The sequence below is a fragment of the Aulonocara sp. 'chitande type north' Nkhata Bay genome, linkage group LG4 (assembly GCF_057382095.1).
Source record: "Aulonocara sp. 'chitande type north' Nkhata Bay isolate Kocher_YH1m ecotype deep benthic linkage group LG4, A_spYH_male_GT1.1, whole genome shotgun sequence".
NCBI classification, from domain to species: Eukaryota; Metazoa; Chordata; class Actinopteri; order Cichliformes; family Cichlidae; genus Aulonocara; species Aulonocara sp. 'chitande type north' Nkhata Bay.
The window spans coordinates 13,101,061-13,126,668 of record NC_141347.1 but is presented as its reverse complement, the minus strand read 5'-3'; the positions used below and the strand labels follow the sequence as shown (position 1 = coordinate 13,126,668).

At 41.2% G+C, this 25,608-nt stretch overlaps 1 protein-coding gene across 7 annotated transcripts in view; it reads left to right on the top strand.

Annotated features, from left to right (window-relative positions):
* Positions 1–25,608, top strand: part of mei1 (meiotic double-stranded break formation protein 1) — a 66,266-nt gene that overhangs the window by 36,705 nt on the left and 3,953 nt on the right. For 5 of the 7 annotated variants that reach the window (XM_086288522.1, XM_086288521.1, XM_086288523.1 and 2 more), the window contains exons 19-31: positions 142–298; positions 1,304–1,451; positions 2,335–2,517; positions 2,743–2,865; positions 3,420–3,609; positions 10,225–10,338; positions 11,470–11,580; positions 14,901–15,088; positions 15,416–15,500; positions 16,790–16,974; positions 20,668–20,749; positions 21,136–21,242; positions 22,202–22,333. In XM_086288522.1, coding sequence (XP_086144648.1) covers positions 142–298; positions 1,304–1,451; positions 2,335–2,517; positions 2,743–2,865; positions 3,420–3,609; positions 10,225–10,338; positions 11,470–11,580; positions 14,901–15,088; positions 15,416–15,500; positions 16,790–16,974; positions 20,668–20,749; positions 21,136–21,242; positions 22,202–22,333 — 1,805 coding nt within the window. The remainder of the gene's footprint in view (positions 1–141; positions 299–1,303; positions 1,452–2,334; positions 2,518–2,742; positions 2,866–3,419; positions 3,610–10,224; positions 10,339–11,469; positions 11,581–14,900; positions 15,089–15,415; positions 15,501–16,789; positions 16,975–20,667; positions 20,750–21,135; positions 21,243–22,201; positions 22,334–25,608) is intronic. The other 2 variants (XM_086288526.1, XM_086288528.1) reach the window with 2 other exon arrangements.

Here is a 25,608-nt window from a genome sequence, read left to right as displayed (position 1 = left end):
TCTCACCTTCATTCATTTCCTCTCATTCTCTCCACCTTCTCTTGTTGCTTTCTCGCTCTCTATCGCAAACCTTCTCCTCTTCCCATTTCTAGCATTGATTGCATTTCTCCTTTCTGTTTCATCACCTTGCTTGTCCCTCAGATCTGAAGGAGGTTGAAAATCTACTGCTGCACAACCTTCCCTCTTTGTGTTATCGCCTGTCAGAGTGGCCCTCTGTGCTGTGTGAATATCAAGGACCACAGGCTCCGAAATACTGCCTGGTGATAATGCTGTACCTCGCCCTGCAGCAAGGAGACAGGTAATAACGCACACAAGCAGCAGGGATATATTTAGATATATACAAGCACTCTTGGGATAAATTATTATGTACTTCAGTGTTGAACATCACAAACAGTTTGTTCAATTTAAGTGCCCAGCAACCTTGTGATATAAGCTGTTATTTTATTTATTTATTTTGTGGAAATAAAAATAACCGATGCATATTTTAGCATCAGCATCATTTTTCTTATGTATCTAAGCACTTGTGAAGAGTAAACATTTGTCTCTATCGTATATTGACATGGACCTTATTGAATATTACATTTCTCCGACTATTTGGAAAGAATTGTACATTTTTGCAATTAAAGTAGTTTTGGAAAATTTTGGTTCATGTGGATATGACCAAACATCTCGCACTCTCAAAGCCTTGTTTAGCTATGCTGTAGTCCATACTTTGAGAGCAGAAAAGGCAACATTTGAGCTATATTACTGTGTTTACATAACCAAAATCTCAAGATGATGAATGCAGTCATGCTATATCGAATATATCAGACTTGTATGAATATAAATTCGTCTGGTTTCACACGTCATTGCAGCTCTCTCCTTGTTCTTCTGCCGTGGCCCGTCGAGGGTGGTCTCAAATGCATTTTTTATAACCTGAGAAAAACAGCGTGTCGGCTTCTTGGAAAGTTTAATTTTTCTTTCTGCGAATCCTCGGCTATGCATTAACCTCCTGGGAAGGCGATGAAAGCCTCTCCCTGCCACTGCGCGGTCTCATCAAGATTATGAGAGATGTGGCCAGAGATTTACATAGCGTGGGAGGGCTGAGGGTGCGTGTTGTTTGTATACTCAGGGATAGGATCTCTGAATGTGTGTGTTGATCTTTCGCATATGTTTTAGTGCGTTTGTGTTGAGAGATATCGAGTTTCTTTCGTCAGCGTGTCCCTGGGGGCACTTTGTCTTTATGTGAACTTTGAATACTGCAATTAATGCCGTTAATGTGTGTGTGTGTGTGTGTGTGTGTGTGTGTGTGTGTGTAATCCAGGCTCCTCCCTGACCAGATAGTCTTCTCCAATGTTGTGTGGCTGTTGCGCTCTGTGCAGGAGCAGGGCTGTGTCCCGCCTCACTCTGTGCTCCGCTCTGCCCTCTACCTGCTGGCACTCACACAGGACAAGAGCCCCTCACTCGATGGGGTAACTCTGAGCCAAAATCAAAACACACACAGTAACTTTGAAAACTTTCAAAGCAGTCACTACTTACGGTACAGCGTCACCGTGGAAGTAAAGTTTAAACTTTACCTAGATTTCAGGCTTCTCTGCTATTATGGTGCCTTAAGGCTCCAGTATTTTTAACTTTTCTTTTCCTTTTTTTAACCTTTATCACTTTTAATGCCAAAACACGCTGACAGCGAAGACACGTCTGCCTCGGTTTGAGAAAATTTTTTTTTTAATTTTGTGTTCAGTAAATCAGTCTAACAATATGAAACAGATTGAAGGTTGAGATAGGTGTACTGACAAGCAATGCCATATTAATGTGTCAGGATCTCATCATTTTGAACGTGTTCAGTTTTTTTTTTTCCCCGTCCACAGACGAAAGAGTGGCGCGTACGGAGCCGATGCTTCTTCTTTTTTTTTTTTTCATGATTGAATATGGAAACCATTTTTTAACAGGCTTAGAAATACTTAGAGTCAGAGCTTGACTGCTCATGTTCATCTCTTGATACAAAATCTATATTGTGCTGTAGAGAATTCACCAGCAAAGAATTTTAACTATAGTTGAGCATCACAGAAGAAAAAAACATGAAAAATGCGCCCTTCTTTATTTCACAGAGTATTACGCGGCCTCTCTGAGACTACTCAATATTATATACCTTACATTGACTGTGAATAAAAATAGATTACAGAAGAGTTGCTCCTCTGTCTAAGGGCTCTGCCTCAGTAGGGTTTCAAAAGAGATCCTCCTCCGGATTGTGAAGAAAATTATTTTCAAAATTGCAAGTTTTTAACTTGGATGTGTACACTCAACTCAAAGAGAGTACTTTGACTTCATCGATCTTTCTTCACCATGTTATTCAAGGCTTCTTTGAATTGCATCAGCAAGGCACTCTCCTCCTGCCAAAGCTTCTCTTCACTCTACTTTCACCATCCTGCGCTGATCCACTTCATGTGTCGATACCCAGAGCTGGCAGAGAAATTTGCCGCCCTGGTCTTGGAGCTGTGGTTGACCAAGGAACAGGACACAAACACAGGGCCTACCCCGGTAATGAGACATCTGCTTAAACTGTATCCCAGCAAGTATTTCTGAATAATTCAGTGATTTTACTGAACTCAATTTGCTTGTTTCACTCTGGCAACTTTCACTAATTAGTTTCACTCTGACAGAGCAAGTCTTAGAGACACATTGGGGTGTGTTTTCCTGAATTCCCTTCAACTCTGGTAAGTCAGAGTTGATGAAAAGGTGGCTGGGTTTCATCTGGTCTTACAGGCAGACACACAGGAGGAGAAAGAAAGCCGTGCTGATGAGAGGTCGGATCAGAAGACAGACACAGAAACCATGGAGCTGCTGTCTGTGATGGAGAAGTACCCAGCTGTCATACTGACCCTCCTGGTGAGAGCCAGAGACCTTGAATAAGAGTTCAGAGTTAATGACTTTGCTATATTCAAATGAACACATTTTTATGCAGCTGAATGCTGCATTGTAAAGGGAGCTGTTTGGAATAAAAATTTGAATCGAGCATGGAGTAAATTCTCCGTGCCAGCCCCACGTCATACCCTCCTAAATATCCAGCTTGCAGATCTCATATAGGACATGCTGGTTAAACTTCGTTAACCTGCCCACAGTTGCTGCCCACACAAGCCACTGTACCAGTCACCTCCACCACAGATCCTCCTTTTCATGCTGTGCCTGACTTAATCAGTTTCATATTTGTAGTCACCGATGTCTGCTCTGTTCTGTATCGGGGTCTCGCTGCTGCTCTCATGTATGCACATGAAAGGGTGGGGAGGTCCCAGAAAGAGCCATGGTGCCATATGTAATTCCTCTTTAGGCTACAATTGTCTTCATTCAACTGATTTGCTTTACTGCTTTGGGATAATACTGTTACCAAGAGATATTCTAAATGGATGTGCCTTCTTTGTTGTGACTTTTTTAATTGACCACAGGACATGGTTTGCACCAGAGAGGCTCCTCTAGCTGAGCGAGTGTTGGGTGTACTAGAAGTTCTTCTGGGAGGTCAAAGAGGCTACAACATAAACCTGTGTACAAAGCTAAGACCAGCCTTGCTCCAGGCCCTACAGCGGGTCAGTGTGGTGAACACAGACCATGGGTTTGAACAGGAATACGCTGCACAGGGTAAGAAACACAGAGCTTATATTGTAACACCTCTAGCATCTTCAAAGCAAAATAATCTGTACAGGAATCAGCGTAACTGTGGCTCAATTGTATTTAAATTAATGAGAATAGATGCACCAGAATAGAAAAGATGAAACAAAATTCACTTTAATTTTTTTCTTTTTCTTTCTTCCCCCAAAATGTACCAGGTAACATTTTTATCAGCTTCATGGAGAGCTGATTAAAAAAATTGAGAGAGCAGTTTTAATTCAAACTTCTGCGAGCTCTCTCTGGAAAATACAGAGATAAACCGCACAGCATAAAACCTCTGGCGGCAGCTTCGCGCACTCGCCGTGCAGCGATGAAGCAGTAATGGAGTCTTTCATTTAAAGTTAATGTGCCTCAATCAGGGAAAGCATTTAGCATAATATGTGTGACTCCAATTGTTTTTATAGCACAACAGCTTTTAAGTAGGCTCTGCTGTGAACGGTGTCCTGTCTGTTGGAACAGCTGATTGTATCTGTGTGCAGAGACATTCATTATTTTATTAATACATATTTAAAGGTGTATGTACACAAACAGTCAGCGTGTAGTGTGCTGTGCAAAAGTCTCAAACCACTCCTCATTTCTTGCTGTCTTTCTTGCTTTCTTGCTGCCGACGAGTCAGACTACCTGAACATTTTCAGGGATGCTTGTTTGTTTGTCATTCATCATTCAAGCAGAAAAAAGTACCTACTGTAACTCAAGGGATGAACCAGTGGTCTGTCTATACATAACAGACAACCAAGCAAAGAGCCACTTCTCAGTTGCATCTTTTGGCACTTCATTATTAGAAGCCTGCTATAAAGCCACAGTGTTTGCATTTCTTTAGTTGACTATGAAAAATGCCAAAGCTAACACAGTTAGCGTAAAATAGTGTTTTTCTGCCACCAAGTTGATTACCAAAGAGCTGCTAGCTAAAAACTTAGTGTATCTGGTATGGTATTGCAATTACTAGACACTGGGAGCAGATGTAGACCAACAATAAAAGGCTTATAAGGTTTATTTAGAGACTGAATTAAGTTAACAACAGGCAGATGAGCAATTAGGCAGCTAGTGTTTCTGTCAGATGAGCCCAGAGAGGGTCTGCAGAGAGGGAGACTGGTAGTTAGTGAAGGTAGCAGCAATAGAGATGTGCAAGGATTATTTAACTCTGAGATCTCACTTGTTAGATTCTGTGTTTGAGTCGTGGAGGAGTAGCAGGTGGGCAGACTGAAATCCAGGGTAGGCGAAGAAAGCTTAATGGAGAGTGGGCAGGTAGGGGCTGACTGACTCTTAGAGTGGAAGAGGAAAATGGCCAGCTGTGATCTTTAGACTCCTCAAGAGAGCACAAGTAGCTTCACCAGGAAACGAACAACGAACTCAGAAAATTACTGAGCAGAAAACACAACAGCAAAAACTAAACTGGAAGATCCAATTTTGAGAGAACAACTGCCTCAGCCGGTCCTTACGTACCGTAATGAGGCAATGGGCGCAAGTGCGTGAGTGGCGGCTTCGCCTGTGGGTGGAGACACAGGTAAAGCCCACCTCTCTGTTTGAGAGAACAGAGAGAGACAGAAGGAGAAAACAGAGGGGAAAACAGCCTGCCCAGACCCTAACAATATCTCAGCATAGTGTGCAGTGTGTCCTTGAGAAAAATGAGGAAAATGGACAAATGGAGGAAAGGAAGAAGTGGCAGACCTAAAAAACTATCTGCAGTTGGTAAGCAGTATCTGAAAGGCATGTCCTTTAGAAAGAGGAAAAGTCCTGGCAGAGCACCTGAGAGATTTATCTGATCCTTCAGATGATTCATCTAACAGAGCTAATATAAAATGAAGTTAAGGCACAAAATAAAATAAAGGTAAATTTTAAGAAATAGGTAATTTTAAGAAAATCTGTTATAGCAATAAGAATCTAAACAGCCTTGTTGAATAGAAAAGGTTCTGAAAAGAGTCCACAGAATCGGCTAAATGTAGTTTAGTGGGAGACTGTTCTAAAGCCTTGGTGCCACAGACTGAAAGGCTCTGTCCTCGCTAGTGTTTAATCTTGTCTGACGAACAGCTAACAAATCCTGAGCCTGGTGGCCATCAAGAAGCTATTCATAGTGAAGGTAAACAGGCACAAAAGCTGAGATATGCCCATGTACACAAGAACTGGACTGAAAATCAGTGGCGACTGGTCTGATGTAGTGATGAATCCAAAGTAAAATTTATGGTACAAATCATCATCCGTCTGTACAGCAGTTACAAGAGAGGTGCAATGGTGAGTGTCTACAGCCATCTGTAAAACAGGGTGGAGGCTCGGACGTGATTTGGGGCTGCATTTCATACAGTGTTGCTGGTGATCTGGTCAAGATTTATAGAATTATGAATGCAGAATAGTGCAGTACCATCTGGAAAGCATCTGATTGGCAACAGCTTCGTTTTTCAGCGATAATAAATGATCCCAAACGTACTGCCAATGCAGTAAAAGCATACCTGGATAGGATAAAAACCACACAGTGGAACACTATCAGTTATGGATTTTCCTTCCCAGAGCCCAGACCGCAACATTATTGAAGCAGAGAGCAGAACAAAAGGCAGCCAACATCCAAAGAAGCAACTATTCCTGAAGACTGCTTAAAGAAATGACAAGAAAGCTGCCTAAGAGAGTCCAGACTGTGTCAAAGAATAAAGGTGCTCATGCCAAATATAGACTTTATTATATTCTGTATTTCCATGTATGTTTGCACGTTTCAATAAATTCCTGTGTCTATTTCCTTTTTTCCAAAAATGGCAAAATATAAAGAAAGTAGAGGTTTTTAAGTACCATGTGATAGATTTGTGATAGATAAGTATAATTTCTAATATATGTACTTATTTAGAAATGAGGGGTGGATCAAGACTTTTGCACATTACTGTCTTTTTTTTTAACTCAAAGTATATTGATAAATTAATTTTCACTTTACAACGTGACCTCTCAGACAACTTTCAGACTCTGTGTGTACTTCCACCGAAAATGTGTCCTCAGCTCTGTTTTTTAAACCTTGATCCCGAATTTAGGGATGAGCGCTAATGCCTTAATAACTGTGTTAATAATTATGACTCTGTGGTTACAAAACACAGCACTATACTAATAGATTAATTTTCTCACACATAAAGTGATTCACCATTCTGAATGAATGAATTCACCACTCAGCGTTGCGCATCGACATTAATGCCAGCTGATTTGGCTTCATGCTCACTTATGTCTCATTAAGTCACGGATACGGTTAATTACAGTCGATGTATAGAGGTAAACGTTGCAGCTCGGCCCCCAGAGTTTGAGTTTCACCATGTGGGACACTGTTTTGTTCGTCTTTCTTAGTCATCCAAATGAAAACATTTTGTAGCAAATAAAAGTTTCAGCTGTTTCAAACCCACTCAGCACAAGCTCATCCACACAGTACACAGGAACACATCCACCTGCAGGGTGAGGTAGTGGGCTCCCACACAGTGAGACATAATAGATCAAACGCATGTCGGGTTTTTTTTCTCCCCACACAGCAGACACTGGAAGATTTATCCAAGTGAAGCAGCAGCAGCCACACCTGAGCTGTTTGGTTTGAGATGCCCTTCTCATCATTTTGACTTGAAAAGAAAAAAGATTTTCATTTAAAAAGAGCTATTTTTGATTTATTGTCTCTCCACAGTTATTAACACAGTTTATTACTCAGGCTTTTCACCACAGCTCAAACGAAGAAGGATTACATGCTGTTGATTGGTGAGCTTTTCTGTATCTAGGATACCAAATTTAATTGAATTAAATTAGGGAAATTTAGCAAGTTTATGCGTCTTCGTGTTTGCAGATGTTGTTAGTTCTTTTGGCATAAATAATCAAAAACTAATGGAACCTAGTAGAATAGTAATATATTAAAAATGCATTTGTATTTTGTTTAAAGAAAAACAACTTTCACAATCAATTCATCTTTTGCTCCATAACCGTGACGTGAGCGTGCCAAGATGTTTTACTGGGGGTTAAAAATAACAGTTGGCATATACCATAATAAAACATCTATTAAGTAATGTACACGGATTAATTGGAGCGTTTGGCACAATGTCTTGTGCGATATAATGGAAAGCACTTAGGCTAATTATTCTCAAATATGATTGATTTACGTTTGCGAGTCCATTTTCTCTGGCAGCATTTTCTTTCTGCTTTAAACGATTGTTATAGTGACATTCAGAGATAGCAGAAGAGCTGTTTAATGATAATTGTGTTTTTTCTTCTTTTTCAAATTAGTACATTTGCAGAAAAGCACAGCTGTTCAGATAAGAACATTTATTGCAGAACAAACATGGGCACAAAGATTATATTGACTTGAATTTATTTAAATTAAAGAAAAATTTGTGGCAGTCGAATGAGGCTTGGTATATCCTAAAATATGACTTAACAGCAGCTGGACACAGTGCTCAGTTTAAGTGCAGTGCTATTTCTTATAACCAACCTGCCATATAAATCTCATTTTAAGTGAACTGGAATAACAAAGCCTCCTAAAATATGGTTGGTTTTGAATTGGATTAAAATGGCAAGAAAAAGTCTCCGTCGCCTCTGATTAATGCTGGAAGGAAAAAACCTCGTAAAATGAATTCCTCGACCAGGCAGTGGAAGGTGAGATACCATAAACTGGGGTGTAACTGGACACAGTCAGATTAGGTCAGACAATTTCACTTCACTTGTTTTGCTCATAGACTGTATTTAGTAGATGGACGTAGCCATCATGATGCCACCCATCAGTTTGTGCACTCTTCAGGTTGAAGTCTTATGGTGGGAGCCACCTTAACTCTCTGGAATGCTAATCAGATAATGCTAGCATAGCCACAGATACCAGATTATTTAAAACTACAAATCACTCACCAAAACTGCCATATAAACCTCTTGGATGAACTGTAACTGGCTTCAGTTCAAATTATTTGTCAGATTATTGTATTAAAAATACTCCAAAGCGAACCAAAAACACGGTGGAGAGGTCCACTTCACTGACTACAGTTTGTGGAGTTAAAGGACAGTAGACAGTGACTGGCTAAAGCTGGCAATGTCTGAACATTCATTAGCTATACCAGCTACAACATTTTGTTTACCAGGCTGTAAACATGTTTATTTCATCTCTGAATTTGTGCATTTTATGATGGATGTGTACAGCCATTCGTTAGCTTTTGGATTTGCTTGTGGAGCCAACAAAGGAAATTTAGGAAAAACGTGTTTTTGGCTCTTCTCTGTTGACTTAATTTACATTAAACAGTTATATATGTAGAATTGGTCGTTATTACCATTTCACTCGATCAGTTCACATTTGAATTTTTAATATAGCTGCATGTTGGGCTCTGCGCTGGGAGCTCATCGAAAGCATAGAGCGTGTGTTGCATATTTTGATATGTTATGAGCTTGTATGACTGCTGCCTTGGCTAGATCTCTGGTGAAAGAGATTTGATCTCTGTTATCTTCCTGGTGAAACACAGTAAATAGTTAAAAAAAAATCTCCTGCTGGAACCTGCAGGTGGATGCAGGGGTGGTGGAGGGGTCAAACTGCAGGCAGCAGTGCAGACACTGAGATGTTGGAGGGAGAGATGAGACATTTACATCTTAAACAGAATTTGAGGAGAGTGTAGCATGTCACACGGGTATAAATTAGCTTGAGTGGACTGCCTAAACTAGCATCCGGGCCTCACTTGTTTTCAGAAGGCTGCTGTATCTTTATTAGAACCATAAAACCATGACATAAATGCTGAAATTGAAGGTTTGTAACAATGAAAAAAAGAACAAAAGAATGCAAATGTGCAAATAATGTATTTTTTTGTTATAGGTGTCTGCCGTATGGTGTTATTACGTCTGTGTACTTGCCCAGGTTAATGAGCACAGCTGAAGGGCACAACAGCAGCGTGCCAGCTGGGGATTCAGAAACTGTTGCTGTGGTTAGCCTCTGCCTGCTTTCTGCTCATCCCGGGCCCTGAGGGAATTACAGCCTGTTATCCCTCCACATGTTCCAATTCAGCCCACTGTAATTTGCATTAATATATACTTTATATTAGCTTCAGTGCGGCGGCATCCCAAAGGGGAGATATTTTAATGTTATGCAATACAGCAGTGAAAGGGGAATGTAGATGACTGTTCAGCCTGAAGTTTCTTTCCAGTTAAAGTCCCCTTGCCCTTTGTCTCCTGTCCCCTCTGGTCCTTTTTCTCCACCCTCTTACGCCACCATTTATCCTAGCTATATCTAGACACCTAATATTGGTTTCTAAAGTGTGTGTGTGGTCATTTTTAATCATTCTGAGTAAGATGTGGTCATTTCCTCCCGGTTCCTTTCTCTTCACGATGACTTGTGCTAGCTCCAGAAATCCCTCTTAGGGAAACCAAACTTCATAAAAACCACAAGTGAATGCAAGAAATCCTTCATCCTATAGAGTGCATGTTTGGACCACATCCTCTGTGTTGGCTTTGTTGACAAATGATGTGCACAACAGGTTCCAGACTAAAGTAATGACTTGAGAGAAAATGCTAATTCATTGTCATTCTCGTCTCTCGCTCTGTCACACTCCATCCTCTGTCTTACCTTTTCTTTTTTCTGGTTTGTTTTTGTTTGTGTCTGTTTTTATGGAGCAGTGAACTCACTCCCTCTGGTGCTGAAGCTGCTTTGTGTGACGCAGGCCAATGATCCACCTTCATCTCCCCATTACAGTAATATGGAAGGAGTGCACTTCAAACTGCTATACCATGGTGAGGCCCCAAGGTGCTGCTGACATGTCACGCTGAGCACAGCTCTCTCTCTCTGCATTTATCTAAAATATCCGAATAACCACTCAAGCCCCCTATGTTAAGAGGCAGATTTAGCAACATGATCGCTACAGCAAACAGTTTCGCTTACAGTGATACCAAGAAAAGCTCCGACAGCAGGCAAACAAGTCAGCTCGCTCTCTCAGTCATCCACAGAGACTGCATCTCCCTTTCTTACAGCGTCGCCGGCATGCCATCTTACTACACAGCAACACAATTATCTAGCGAGAGAGACAATGTTGTCGTGTTTGTTTCCTCTTCTGCATTCATCTGTATTTCAATTACTCCTCACTCACCTTTGATTTAATACCATCCTCACAAACATACTCAGAGGAGCGTTTTCTGCTGATCTGCAGATCAAAATGCTGCACTGAACTTTACTAGACGGTAACTCATAACTCCATGCCTGTTACAAGGGTCTAATTTGTTTTGCTTTTCGTCTTTATGTCAGCAACACTCATCCCTCTGTGGCTTACCACTTTTTTCTTTATACTGCATATTTGGAGCCTCATCCTCAGTTGTAAGTTGTATATTTCAGCCCACTGTCTTTTGCAGCGTTTCTCAAATAAGGGTGCTAGTAACCCTATGGTTTCTTTAGAGTATTGCAAGCACACTTTCTTTTTTTATTTAAAAAATATCCTATCATGATCTTTAAGATAACTGTTACTCTTGGATCTTGTCTTGTTGTTCTTTAATAATGATATATTGCTATACTAAACCCCTATATATTGCAATGTTTTTGGCATCATGAATGTTTTGATCAGGCATTTTCACTGTTATTGACGCACCACGACATGCAATAAATGACAAAGCCCACAATGTTACATTTGATCTGCTACATCACATTTGAATGCCCCTGTATAAAATCCTTGAGAGCACCGCAGATAAAATCATAGATGAAAGAGTGAGAAAATTGTTGGATACTCGACTATATTTTACATTACATTTAGGGTCAGCTGTGCAGTAAAGGTATATTTCCCAGAAATAATGCCCGTGTGTTTATGTGTGTGTGTGTGTGTGTGTGTGTGTGTGTGTGTGTGTGTGTGTGTGTGTGTGTGTGTGTGTGTGAGTCAGTGAGTAACATAGCAGGGAGGTTGAAGCCTATAAAAACAGAGAGCCTGCTGCCTGCCATCAGCTACCTGTACTGCTGCCTGAGCCTGTCCCCTGCACACTGCACTGACAGAGGTTAGACACGTTCTTACTGCCACTTTTAGTTACACTCTGCATGGTCTCTGTGCCTTTTATTCACTCCTTCTCTTAACGTCACACCTTTCACACACGCAGCCTCTTCACCCTCTGTCTCAGAAGGTTTCTCTCGACTCTTGCTGTCTTTTCATTTCGCTCCCCACTCTCCTGTTTGAGAGAAGCGAGAGGCTGACCTTGATGCACGTTGTACTGAGGCACAAAGCAAATAATAACCGTAAAAGCTCACACCTGCACTACAAATGGTACACAGGCTTTGGCTCGGTCGTGGACATTGTCTTTGGCTCTTGTCTTTTGTTACGGTGTCAAGTCTGTGAGCTTGTCGCACATTTGCACAAAAGCAATGACTGGCAGACTCGTGTCGTCGCCTTGCTACAGCTAAATACCTGTAACACACAGGTCCAAACACAAATAGCACTTACCGCCACGGCAACATGTAGGTTTCTAAGGTAAGAAATCTCACATAAATCCATATATAGACAAACAAAATCAGTAATTAGGTGCAGCTGGAAGATGTATGATAACATAAGGGGGTTTTTCCAAGAGAGTTTCACTAAAGCTTTTATTTTTAGAAATCTCTCTTTAAAACCAAAGTCGCTCAATCAGTCAATGAGCCAGAACACAAAAGTATCAGGTACTAAAGAGCTTGAGAAATTAATACTTGAATATTTTTCACAACAGACAAAAGTATGCCTTCAGACCTGTTACACTGCGCTTATCACAGACATTTATTTGATCAGTTACAGGGTATTCTTTTCTAGTCATGCTGAGTGCTCAAAGTGTTTATTCTATAAGTCTCATTTTACTCAAACATTGCTCTATTTTTTACAATTAAAGCACTTTATCCACCTCACATCTATGGCCAATTTAGGATTGCAAATTAACTTAGCATGCATACTGTATGTGTGGACTGTGGGAGGAAACCGGAGTGGCTGGAGAGAACCCACGCAGGAACACAGAAAGACTCCAACTGTGGTTTGACCCAGAAATATGCCTTCTGTGAGGCAACAGTGCTAACCAGTACACCAACTTCTCTGGTTAACTTGGAGGTCAGACAGAAGGGTTACCATTGGGAAGCAAAGCTAATAATGTCAGTGGTATTAATTTGCAGTAAGGCTCCGTGATTATGGACAACAATTATTTTCATCAGTACGGAGATCCACATTATTTGTCCGATTATTCATTGATTTTAGTGATAAATGTGTTTTTATTGCACTTTCACGTAAACAGAACGCTGATATTACGTTTCCATATATGTACAGATCTTTGCATCAAAATAAAATTTGTCCTCATTCACCTAAATACAGTGCACCTCTTTGAAAAAAGTAAAATAGATTTAAAAAGAAAATGCCCTGCAGAGCAAGAGGGCACCTTTATTTTGTGTTCTGTTCCTGTTAATTAATCCGTAAATTCATCTTTGCAGACAAATAAGGTGTTTGTTCACCTGGTCTAAGTGCATCTCTAGAAGCAAAATAAAAAGGTTGTTGTTGGGTCTGTGTTTCCACAAACCCCGCTAATTCTAGAGACTTATTCATCATGAAGAAAACAAGACAGTCGATCGATCCATTACTACATCAAAAGAAACAGATCTTTCAGATAGGATGTATCTACAATAAAACCTCCCCCAGCACAGAGTGGCTGGAAAGGTGGTCAGGATCAAAGGGATGGCTTTGATCCTACTGCTTAAACTAAGACTGTACAAATTTAAGAAACACAATGGCAACATTCAACAATTAGACTTAACAGTTGTCAATAAAACCCCTAGCAAAGTACTCGACGGCTTTATTTTCCCTCCAAGGTTTGCATACAGCACAGGTGTTGCCACTTTGGAATAATTGTGCGAGGGGGTGACATATCTTTTGTCCGGTGTGTTGACCATTTTCCTGAAGTGTTCGTAATTCACTGTCTTTACTGTACGTGGAGTGCGATTGCATTTGTGATTTCAGTGCGTCTTTGTGAGCTGGATGCATGCGCAGCTGCACTTTTATGGATGCCTGAATTCATGTTGGATGACTTACGTTAGTAACCACGATGTAGCTTTCTTGGGTTTCATGCCTCAATATACTGCAGTTTTTTTGCAGTAGATGACTGCCCTTCCCTTTATCTGGTTCTGTTGGAGGTTTCTTCCTGTTAAAAGGGAGATTTTCCTTCCCACTATCGCCAAGTGCTTGCTCATAAGGGGTCTCTGATTGCTGGGTTTTCTCTTTCTTATTCTAGAGTTCTTACCTTACAATATAAAGTGCTTTAAGGTCACTGTTGTTGTGATTTGGTGTTTTACAAATAAAAATCAAACGATTTGAGTCTGTAGTATTTTTTCGGACAGTTCAGTTGAATAAGTTCTGTCCTGCAGGTTTTAGACATCCCCCTGGGTCAACACCTGAATCACATGATTAGTTCTAAAGAACTTCAAGACATGTTGAGGAGGTAATTTAGCCATTTAAATCAGTTGTGTTGGATCAAGTACACATCTAAAACCTGCAGGACACCGGCCCTTGAGGCCTGGAGTTCCCCCACACCTGATCTAGAGATTCTAGAGACAAGCCCTTCACTCTCTGCTCTGCCAGACATTTGAGTTTTGTTGCATATTCATGTGTATCTTTTGGTGTAGTGTTATTCCAGGAAACTGGCACGTGCAGGCACGTGATTTAGGGAGCGCTTAATTTTGCTTTGCATTCTATTGGCGAAGTGCGCTTTTTCAGTATCGCTCGATCATGCTCATTTAATTATGGGAAGACAAAATTGGGATTAAAGTTCGATTAATTGTGGCGCTCTACTTTGCAGCTTCTCCTGCAGCCTCTCTATGTATTCAGCCTTCATTATCACTAGTGATCAGTTTACAGCTACCTGTTTCAGCCTCAGGCTAGACACTATTTCAGTGATGGTGCAAAGGAGAAGGAACACATTACTCTGTTTCAAAGCGAAAAGAACATATGATTACTTTAAGATTGTTTCATTTGGGGGGATTTTTTTAGCACTTGGAGGTGATGCTTTGTTTGCATCTTGTTGCCCTTGTGTCATATCGTTCTATTATCACATTGTTTAAATTATTCAGCCTGCCCACATGTATATGGTAAAACAGCAATATCAGTGTTTATGAATAGAGAACAGTATAGTTTAACCTATTTTTCACTTAGTAATGTTACAAAGACCTCACAGGTGTTTGCATTGTTGTGGGTCTGTTGCTGCAGCACGTCACTCTGCAGTCATAAGGACCAGCTGCTATCAAAACCCACGCACAGCGCAGTGAAACAGAAGCACACATCCCATTAAAGTGTGATGACACTGTTCCTTTTCTTTCCCAGCTGTCTCCATGCTGCTCTCTAACAGCGGGCTGATGGACCAGCTGCAGACAGTCTTCTCCTCTTCCTCCTCCTCCTCTTCCTCTGCCACATCCCTCTCTCCATCAGCCTGTCCTCCTTTGGCCCTGCTGTGCTGCTGCCATCTACTCCTGTCCTCCCTCATTACCTTGCAGCGTGTTCACTCCACTCAGGTACACACAACAGCTCAGCTCTGCTCTTATCACAACTTCACGATACAACTTCATACAGTCAAGGGCAAGACACAGCATAATGTAAAGTAGGGTATAGATTGAGATATAGGGGCAGAATGCAAAACAGAAATTGGATTTGCTTGATGCATATCTCAGTGAGGCCGTGGTACAAAATAACACGCTTTCTTCTTTGCTTTCAGCCGGCACTGCAGGGATAATAATGCATTTTAACTCACAAAGATTTCAGTCCTAATCTTGTTATATTCCTGATTCCTCCCCTCTCTCTCTTATTTTCTACCCTCTCTCTCTCATTTTCTATTATTTAAGGTCCGTAAGAGCATCACTTGGAGTCTGGACACAGCTGTGCAGCGACTCCTTACTCAGAAGAGAAACACAGACAGTCTCCTGCTGAGTAAGAGACCAAATTTTACTGATTGTTTTTATAAGTCTTCATCCCATGCAGACAGCTGGCGGCAAAACAGTTCATTAGTGCTGAAATTATACCAACAGTGTGTGACCCAAGAATACAAAAGAAACTTGGCTGAAAATTCTGCATTTGTGGTTGGCTGGTGTTTTTCTATTTTCCTCAATTTGCTTTTATTCTTCCAGATTTGTGTCTTGAGTCATCTGTTCCAGAATTTTGTGCTACTCGGTTTCCCTGTCCAACGCAATTATGAAAACATCGGGAGGTCCATAAGACCAAGATACCTGTGTTCATATGAGTAGCATTAGGCATCCCTGATTAATGTAACATCTGTCCATATACTGTGCAAACCAGAGGGTACTAATGGGGTCCACCTTTGCTTGGTTTACATGTACATACGTAAAGTCAATGTGTTATCCTCAGTGGAGCTAACCAAACCATGCATTTCACACACTTTCATTATATTAAGTGGCCCCAATCCCACTGCTGCACTGGGAGACAGATCATCCCTGCTGCTCCTGCATCTCTGTCTGTCAGCTGGATAAGTGGCCTGTCAGAGTTGCTGTGATGTATTGGCTCCCTCCCTCTGCCTGCCTCTCTCTCTCTCTTTCTAGTCACTCAGCGTCCTTTCTCTGTCTTTCTCTCAATTTTTATCTCCCCTATGCTTCTTCCCAGCCTGCCCGTATATTTCCAACTCTTCCCGTTTCTCTCTATCTCTTTGGCCTGTCTCTCCTCCCTCTTTTCTTCTGCCACTAATTGAGTCCTCTCTCCCTCACAGGGCTCTAATCTCAGTGTACATGGCATTAAGTGGGATTCAGATGGCTGGCAGCACTAAGTTTGGATTCCACTGTGTTTTAGGAGTCTTTTTACCCCTGTTGTTCGCTTTTTCTCCATCACTACTTGGGTCTCGCTGAACTTCCTTCAGTTTCCTTCACTTCGTTCTGCCTTGCACTCTCTCTCTATGTACTTGGCACTGACATCTTTAACTTCTTGCCCTCTCTTTCTCTCACGTCTCTTATAAAAAAATTGCTCTCAGTTCCTTTCAGCTGTACTCTTGCACCCTCTGCTCCATGATTGTTACCATCTTTTTCAGTTTTTACTCACACACTCGCTGCTTTCTGTTGTGCTGTGGACCTCTTTCTTCTGTGGCCTTGCCTTCCACATTTATTTTCCTTCTCTCTTTCTTTCACCCTCCTTTGCTTAGACATTCCATCATTCTCTTTATTTGCTCTGCTTTTTCAGACATTTACAATTTTCCTCTATCTCCCTCTTCCCAGTCAGCTACCTGAGGCTGCTGCAGGCTCTGCTTGATACTGACCTGGCATCGGAAGTTGTGTGTCTGACTTCTGGTCCTGGCTTGGTTGGGCTCAGACCTCTTGGGGTTGAAGACGGTGCTTTGTACCCACTTGGCTCCAGAGGGGCGCAGTGCCTCTCAATTGCTCTCAGTGGACTCCTTCTGCAGGTATTAGCATGTTTGAATATGAGTAGGTTTGTATTGATATGGTGATTTGAGTGTATGGGTACAAAAAGCTATCTGGATCCGGTTCAGTTTGTAACATTTTCTTGAGAACATTATGACAGTGATTCACAGGTTTTTGGCCAAACGTTTAATTTTGCCATTGTTAAAGAATTCCTCCCAAAATTTCTGGATCTGGATCCAGAGTGTAAATCATTTTAATCCCTTTAGCCTAGAGGTGGTGTGGTAAAATTTGCCTGCAAATGTGTCACAACTTTTTGAGCAAACCTGCTAACAAAGAGACAAACAAACAGACCAAACCAAGCCAATCACATAGCCTTCTTGATGGAAGTAATCCAATCAGTTTCCAGAATTAACAGCTTTCTACTACTTTAAAACTTTCACTATATAGTTAGATATATTACCTATGTCTTCTGTATCACGCTCCCTTGTGGTTCAGCGGTTTGGAGTTGTGGCTTTCTCCTGGGTTTGACTCCATGGATTATATTCCATGGATTATATGCCACTTGTTTTGCACATATTCAACTCTGTATATTTTATATATTTTATTATTATTATTATTATTATTATTTTATTTTATTTTTTTACTATTTAATTTGTAAAAATGTGTATACACACACACACACACACACACACACACACACACACGTAGGAAAATATTTAGTATACACATCCAGAAATGCATACACTATTATATATTGTACATATATTTATTAGTTTCAGGTTGGCCATTCTTGTATTTTGCTCGTTTGTGTTGTTGTGTTTGCACATCTCTGTTGCTTGTGGGGCTCGCACACAAGAATTTCACTCGCATGTGCTGTGCCAGTGTGATGTGACAATAAAAAAGTGATTTGATTTATTCTGCATTTTAAATCAACTGGGAAAACATGTCGTATGCCATCTTGCTTGATTGCAGGGATTGAATAATATCTGCCTGTTATAAGCTGTCCTCTGTCTGTATATCCAGTTTGCCTGTTATCAGCCTGCTGAATGGCTATTATCAGGCTCATGCATATTGCCTTTAGGCCGTTACCCTCCCCTACCTGCTGGCACGCTCTAAAGGCTGTTATCATCTGTTGTAATCAGTGATAACAAGAGACCAACACCGGCCCCCTTCTTATTGCTTGCCTTGTACATCCTTGTTTCCTTTCCTTACTAAACCTCCTTGCACATCATTTCCTCCATCTTTCCTTCGTGCACAGACCAGCTCAGTGTGTCAGTAACGTGCAGATGTCAGACTTTTTTCCCCGTAGTTTAGCATGAAGGTGTACTTATCTGTGGAATCCTCCTCCTCCGTGTTCCAGCTGCCTGTCACACCTCCCTGCATCGAGCATAAACAAACTTCCACATAGGATACACATGTCATATCCTGGATCATAACTTCTCCAGCAAAGCTTCTTCTCTCCTCATTCCTTTCTCCTGCTGATTCATTTTAGGTGTTGAGACATCCTTCATGATGGCACACCGAGATTGATTTTCAGGTCACGGGAAAGAAGGCAGAGGAGACAAGAAGGCACAAGTTAGAGAAAATGACAAAAGCCCCATATAGTGCAGGGGACGTGTGATGAAGCACATGTAAAATCTGCAGTGGTAAAAGATTACTATATTACTCATGTTGTGTGGGTGTAAATCTGCCTCGCTTCTGGAGTCTGGATAATTCTTGATGATGTAAATCATACATTTCAGGGTAGGTTTCCATTTAGGGTAAATTTGAAGTAATGGTTGAAAAAGTAGTAATTATGTTTTGTGTGTGTGTGTGTGTGTGTGTGTGTGTGTGTGTGTGTGTGTGTGTGTGTGTGTGTGTGCGTGCGTGCGCGAGAGAGAAAGACTTTCACTGCAGCGTTGCATTTCCCAGTTCTTGCTTATGGAGGGTATGAATTAATATAACAAGCTAGTTCAGTAAATCCCTGTGTTATAATGAAAGCTCGAGCGCTGCAGTACCCAGTGTGCTGTCTCAATTGTTACTAAGCTAGCTGGTCTAGGACATTTAATTGTAAAACTGTGTCTTTAATGGTGGCTTTGTGAGCAAGAGGTACATAATGAAAAACTGGAGAAAGCTGCACGCCTTCTATAAATCGCATGCACATATGCAGCAAATGGAATAAAAACACCAGTGTGCACGCACATGGTTTCACAAATGCGTTAACGGTGTCGATCTATCGCCGGATACAATAAAGAATATATGAATGACAACTTAAATGCTCATGTTATGAAACCCCCTCCCCCCCATCGCTCCTTTGACACTTCCCCTTGCCCTTTATCCCACAGCAGAAGTAACACAAAGGTAATCTTTAAAATCTTTACATAATGACAGTGAACCTGCCTTTCACAAGCGCAGTTGTGTGGGGAAATGAGATGCCGATTGATTTAACAGTTAGCACTGCGGCACTGCACACGGATCCAGTGCAGTCACGTCCGTCTCTACATTGTTATTACATGTTGGTGGTGAAACAAACGGTCTAAAGTATGACTAACCCAAAAGAGTAGCAGATGATTTCTTTGTCAAAGAAATCATGAAGAATATTTTCTATAGGCTTTTCTTGTAGGATGAGAGTTATAGGAGGCCTCTAGCTATTAAAAAGGTATATAAGGGATCATTTGTGCCATAAAGCAATTAATATACTGAATAAGATGATGTGATGTATTTTGAATGGAATTGAATGTTCACATGTTTATATGTATGAATGTGTGCTTGATTTGAATCGATTGACTTGATGATCCAAAGACAATTTTTCCACTAATGTGGACAATAAAGTAATTTTATTCTGTTGTATTGTATATGTGGAACTGTTGGGTGGTTTCTGTGTCAGGCCCGCACTTGTTTTTTCTTCTTCTGTGCTGCAGTATACCAGCCTCTGGTTCCACACTAGCAGCATTTCCTCTCTCTGTAAGAAGCTGTAGTGCTGAACTGAGTTTCAGTTCTATGGTTCAGTGCTCTGTAGTCTGCTGTTTAGCAGCTGATATGAGTTCCCCACTCTCCTCCTCTCCTTTTGCTGTCTTTCCTCTCGATGCTCCGATTCAGCAGCAGCAAGACTCACTGCAGCTCCAGAGTCCCTCTCCCACACATACTTTTTTCGACTCTGCGCTGCTCTCCCTTTCTCCTTGCTTGTTCTTAGCTCTCATTTTAACCTCTCCTTTTATCTTCCTGTCCTCATTTGCCCTCCTCTCATCTAAGCGTTCTCGTACCTCTGCACACTTCAGCTCCCTCGCGCTCACTCCAGCTCATCCTCTTGACTCCTTTCTTCAGCTTTCTGCTCCTCGCTGCTTATGGATTATAGTCCAACTTTCCACTGTCATCTATATATCTCCGTGGCCTACTTCAGTATTTTTGGACACTACATAGTGCTCAGTGTAAGCCCTGACACTGCGGGAGAGACATGCATTATTAAAACATCACTCAGTCACTCTCTCTAGTGTTCCCTTCTTACCCCCCTTCTTTTACTGACTGCATCTCCGTCTGTTGGAGAGCAGATATCTGTGTTTCTTCCCCCAATTCATCTGTTGCTGCCATCGCGCCCATTTCTGCCGAGCGAGAGCACACAGGCACACGTTTCACATTCTGCTCTTTCCTTGGCTTGCAGCGATTTGACATTTTAAAGCTGAGAGATATTTTTTCTTTTTCTTTTTTTTTCTTCTGCGAATCTCATGTTTTACCTCAATGTGTCTCTTTCTCCTCAGAAGCACGAGTTGCTGTTGCGAGCCTCAGTCAACTGTCTGAGCTCCCTGCTGGGCTTCCTTCAGAGAAAGAGTCCCGCTACAGGTATCAAACAGAGAGATGGGGAAAGAGGGAGTGAGTGAGGATAATGTGCACACGTCCACAGAGAAAGAAATGAAAAACTGCAAATGTATATATTTGAAGGAGATTTGAGAAACAGCAGTGTTTTATGAGTATGACATGTACAGCTGTGGAAAGCAACTGTAAGTGAATTTACAGCAAGTCTTGAGTTGTTTTTTTTTAACTTTGTAACTTAAACTTGAAATAGCATATGTGAAGGTTACATGCCATTGTTTATTCGGACAATATCTGTGCAGCAACAACAGGTTTGTCTTGAGTGGATCTAAGTAAGGCGTGTGTGTGTGTGTGTGTGTGTGTGTGTGTGTGTGTGTGTGTGTGTGTGTGTGTGTGTGTGTGTGTGTGTGGAGCAGCCAAGCATGTGGTGTGTCAGCCATGGACTCGATTCCTCCTCCACAGCCTGCTCAGCTCAGGACAGAGCTGCCTTCTGCACCCTGCCATTCTCAGATTCATCATACTTGTAAGATGCTTTACAAACACACACACAAATACAAATCCAAGTAATAAATATTTGATAGCAGAAGTATTCAAAGAAGCATTTAGATCACATCCAAGTGAATACAGTGCAGTCCATCCTGACACAATACAGCGAATCAAAAGAAAAGAAAAGTCATTACCATGTCTGTAAGCTCACTTTATTTATTATTCATACAGCTCGGGGTTGGAACTGTGGGATTACTTGGAACTACTGGTCAGCTGGAGCCCTGTGAGCCTCCCGCTGCATTAAAAATGTCTGACCTAAAGCATTTTGTGAAAAATCTGGGACAGCGTGTGACTTTGTCCTTCCAACACAAATAAACAAAATGGAAGCAGATTTAATGGAGTTAGGCAGCACTGTGACACGAGTTTAAACACTTTAAATATTTAGCTTGTTTTTCACTTGGTCTGAAATTCACTGTCCACAAACCTAAACATACAGTGGTTGTTAAGAAGGAAAAGAAACAGTGTTGCTCACATTTTTCCAGACATCATTGGATTACATGGAAAGGTAGAAGCAACCGAAAAAGTCCCAAACTACGAGCCAACCAATCAGTCATGTGTACTGAGGAGAACTTATTTTCAATGCAAAGTTAATGCAAATACTTATTTGGTGTGTTTGAATGATAATTAAAAAAAATATTCATGCCATTATTTATGAAAGACTCTTAATTTTAACAAAAGCGGAACAAAATAAAAATCAGTCAGGAGGGACAAAGACAGGAGCAGCCTGTGGCCACCACCACCTATTGGAGGTTGTCTTTTTGCTGCCTCTCCAGTGCACTTGTTGACACTGATGTCCCCGAGGTTTAATATGATAATCAAGTTAATGGTTTTAGAGCAGCGTTTGTTTTTTTTACTGCACAGTAATGTACATCTGTGCAGGATCGTGCATGCGTACGTGTACATGTGTTTCTGCATCTGTGCTTGTGTTCTCCGCAGCTGCTGCAGGACAGCGGGACACCAGTGCTGCGGGAGCCTGACCTGCTCCAGGTGATGGAGGGAGTGGAGAGGAGGGGGGTGAAGGAGCTCAGCAAGGAAGCAGAACAGGCCCTGAGGCTGCTGCTGACACAGGTAAACCTTTGCACACACACACGTATGCTCACACAGATAAAATAGGAGATAATCACACAACAACAGGCCTTCAGTTACCTGTGGATCTGTCCATTCCTCAAATGAATTAATTAGAAAAGGAATCATACAAAGTTCAGTTTTAGCTGGAATCAGTTTGTATTTATATGTTGTGAAAATCAAAACAAGCAGACTGTACTGAGGGGAAATGTGTTTGTGGAAGACCAGGTAGGTTTGTGCAGTTGAAACAGTTATTTCACGTATTTCAACATCTCAAAAAGTAATCGAGTATAAATCTGGATCATGACCAATGTTTGTGTTTGACTTAGATTAGAACATGTACAATACATAAAAGCAGCAAATGGCAAATAATAAGTCGAGCCCGCCCCACACGAGCATGAATCACAATACATTCCACCTCAAGTCAAGGTGAAAATCAGTTTTTCATTAGAAATGCAAAAGCGACTAATCACGACTCCCAGCAGGAAAAAGATTGAAGAAAAGTAACAAACAAGCCTACTGAATTATTCAAATAATTATAATATTCATCACGCATTGTGATGTTGATTTTACCTTTGCACGCTTTTCATCACTCAGTCGTTCTGTGGTAAGCAAGCGTGTGTTGCTGAATTTTTCTCCCGATGTGTAGTTTACGTTGTTATGAAGTTTGCAACCCGGGTAACCACCTAAGCAAACATTTAGGCTGTCAGTGTGTAAATGTTTAAGTGCAGTTTGAGCTGACAAGCCAGGGTGCGATTTCAAATGATTACTGTCTCACTACCTCCTGAAAGCCAAACTCTAAAGAATTAACTTGCCATCTCTTTATCTCCAAGTATTAAATCTTATCACTGCGAAGCATTAAATTACAATAAAATCAGTTTGCCTCTAAGTAGACATTTCTTTTTTTCCCTCCTGGTCGTTATTTTAAAGATGACTTTGCAGAGTCTCCTGCTGCAAAGACAAACGCTGAGCATCCTGCTCCACTCGTCTTTTCACAGCCAAACCCAACCATAAATGCATCTTCAGTGGCTAATTAAAACTTAGGTTTATATTTTTAAGTAACTGTTGTGTGTGTAAAACTGATTACTGAACTGTGAGCTAACAATATGATTGCAGTTCGTGTCAGTCTGGGCCTCTCCTCTCCATCCCAGAGCACAGCAGACCAATCAAACTTCCCAACATGGCAAAAGACTTATTGAAAAAATGACTGGTTGACTTGGATGATTGGTAGATCTGTCTGAAAAGTGAGAGGTTAAAAGTCATCTTTTCAAGTTGCTGAAAAGACCTTTAGATAAAAATGTCTTAATCAGCTTGAGAAGTAAAAGGACATCTCTTCAGTTCCCTTTTTCTATCACAGATAGGGTCAGGAGCATCTCAGTGGGTACTGGACCAGTGCATGGCCTCTGACACATAGAGAAACAACCATTTACACTCATATCAACACCTTCACAATCTCCTCAGACGACCAGCAGCTTTTAACGGAGATCCTTCTTGCTTTGAGTCATGCTTTCTTTGGCCACAGGCTTGCAGGAAGAAGGTCGCCATGCAGCACAAACAGTGTGACAGAATCAAACCTTAGATATTCATAAATGAAATAGACGCTTAATCCAGTGTAGAACGTGATTGAAAACGTGGATGATTTCAAGTGTTTGTGACAGCCTGTTACATTTTAACCAAATATCAAAGCTGTTGGGCCGTATAGCAAGAGTGTTTTAAAACACTGGGTTTCATGGCTGTACTCTGTTTATTCCAGGAAAGATGGACTAAATTTGGACCGGATCAGACAGACATGTGACATTTAAAAAAGAGCGAGCTGGTGGAGTTATGTTAATTTGACAGGCACAGAAATATTTGTGGTTTATTTGCAGAGCTTTTCTACCCATCATATTGTTGTGTTGCAGATTGCAGCATAATTTTTTTTGCCAGCCAAACAGATGTTAGCGGAATAGCTGAAATTACTCAGTTTATTTTCCCCACAGATCACAGAGGTGAACTGAGTTTAAAAAAGAAGTTGATGGAAACAACTGTGCTTTCTCTCTCCTCAACTGTGATCACTGGCACAAGCTCTTTATATCGTTAGTATCATTTGCCAAATCGCTCTTATTATGTCTGAACTGGTCTCAAGATGGTGTATTCTCTGCACGGGTGGGGGGGAGGGGGGGTGCGGTCCGCGTGAGGTGAATATTCCTGTTACCCTAGTTAGCTTTGCTGCAAATGCATAAATCTCAGTTGGGTTCGCCTCAAGATTAGGGGCCACATCAGATTGCATAGCTCTAATATGGCATCGTGTGCAGGACCAGAAATGCTTTTGGTGTTCTGAAAGTGGCTCAGAGTCGGAGGAGTGACAGAATGATGGCATACACTGCAGCTCCCAGTGCACTGTGTTCCAGGCAATCGTGAAGTGTGTGAATACATGCGTCTGTGGCTTGTGTAGGTGTGTATGAGTGTGTGGTTGTGTGTGAGTGTGTCTGTATATCTATATGTGTGTTTTTTTAAGTCAGTGACACAGGTTAGGGTAGGCAGGGTTCAATGTGACGCATTTCTCTTAACGGTCTCACAAACAGTGTGATTTTTGTCCCCTGGCATCTCTGCTGCTCTTCTCTCACATACATTTTCACAGATGAGCTTCACAGTTTTCAGAGGTTTTGTTCATCTAGCTTTTGGACTAAAGTGAAGTTTCAGTTCACAAGGAAGTGCATATTTATAAATGATCTATTCTCAGATCACTGGTTTTGCTTCTTGTTTCCTCCCCATGAAAGCTGACATAACGAGCACCGGTGTGCCTGCATGCACATACAGTCAGCAGATATCACCTTTTCTGTTTGCAAGCTTCCATTCCCTGGTTTGTTGTTTCCAGTCAACATTTTTCAGTCTACCTGGTTCCCAAGTAGTCCTAAATACAGATTTCTAATGAATAGGTCTTCAAAATAAAGGAGTGCACCGAAATCTTGAGCCACCTGATTTCTTTGTATTTCGCTTTCTCTAATGTTTCAAAGTGCTCTAGAGCAATAGTCTCCAGGCTTTCTGAAGGTCTTTCGAGTTTTTCTTTGGACATTGGTTACTTTTTCACTCACTTTCAGTCCAGTCCTTGTACTTGACCATTTTCAGAGAACTGTTTTAATTGGGTTTTTTTATATCCTAACACTCTGATCTATGAATCATTCAAGCACCAAACTCAAGGGATGAACCAGTGTTGTGTCTGCACATAAAAGACAACTTTGCAAAGAATCTATTTAAATTGTATCTTTAGGCCATTTGTTAGTAGCAGCCTGTTGCAA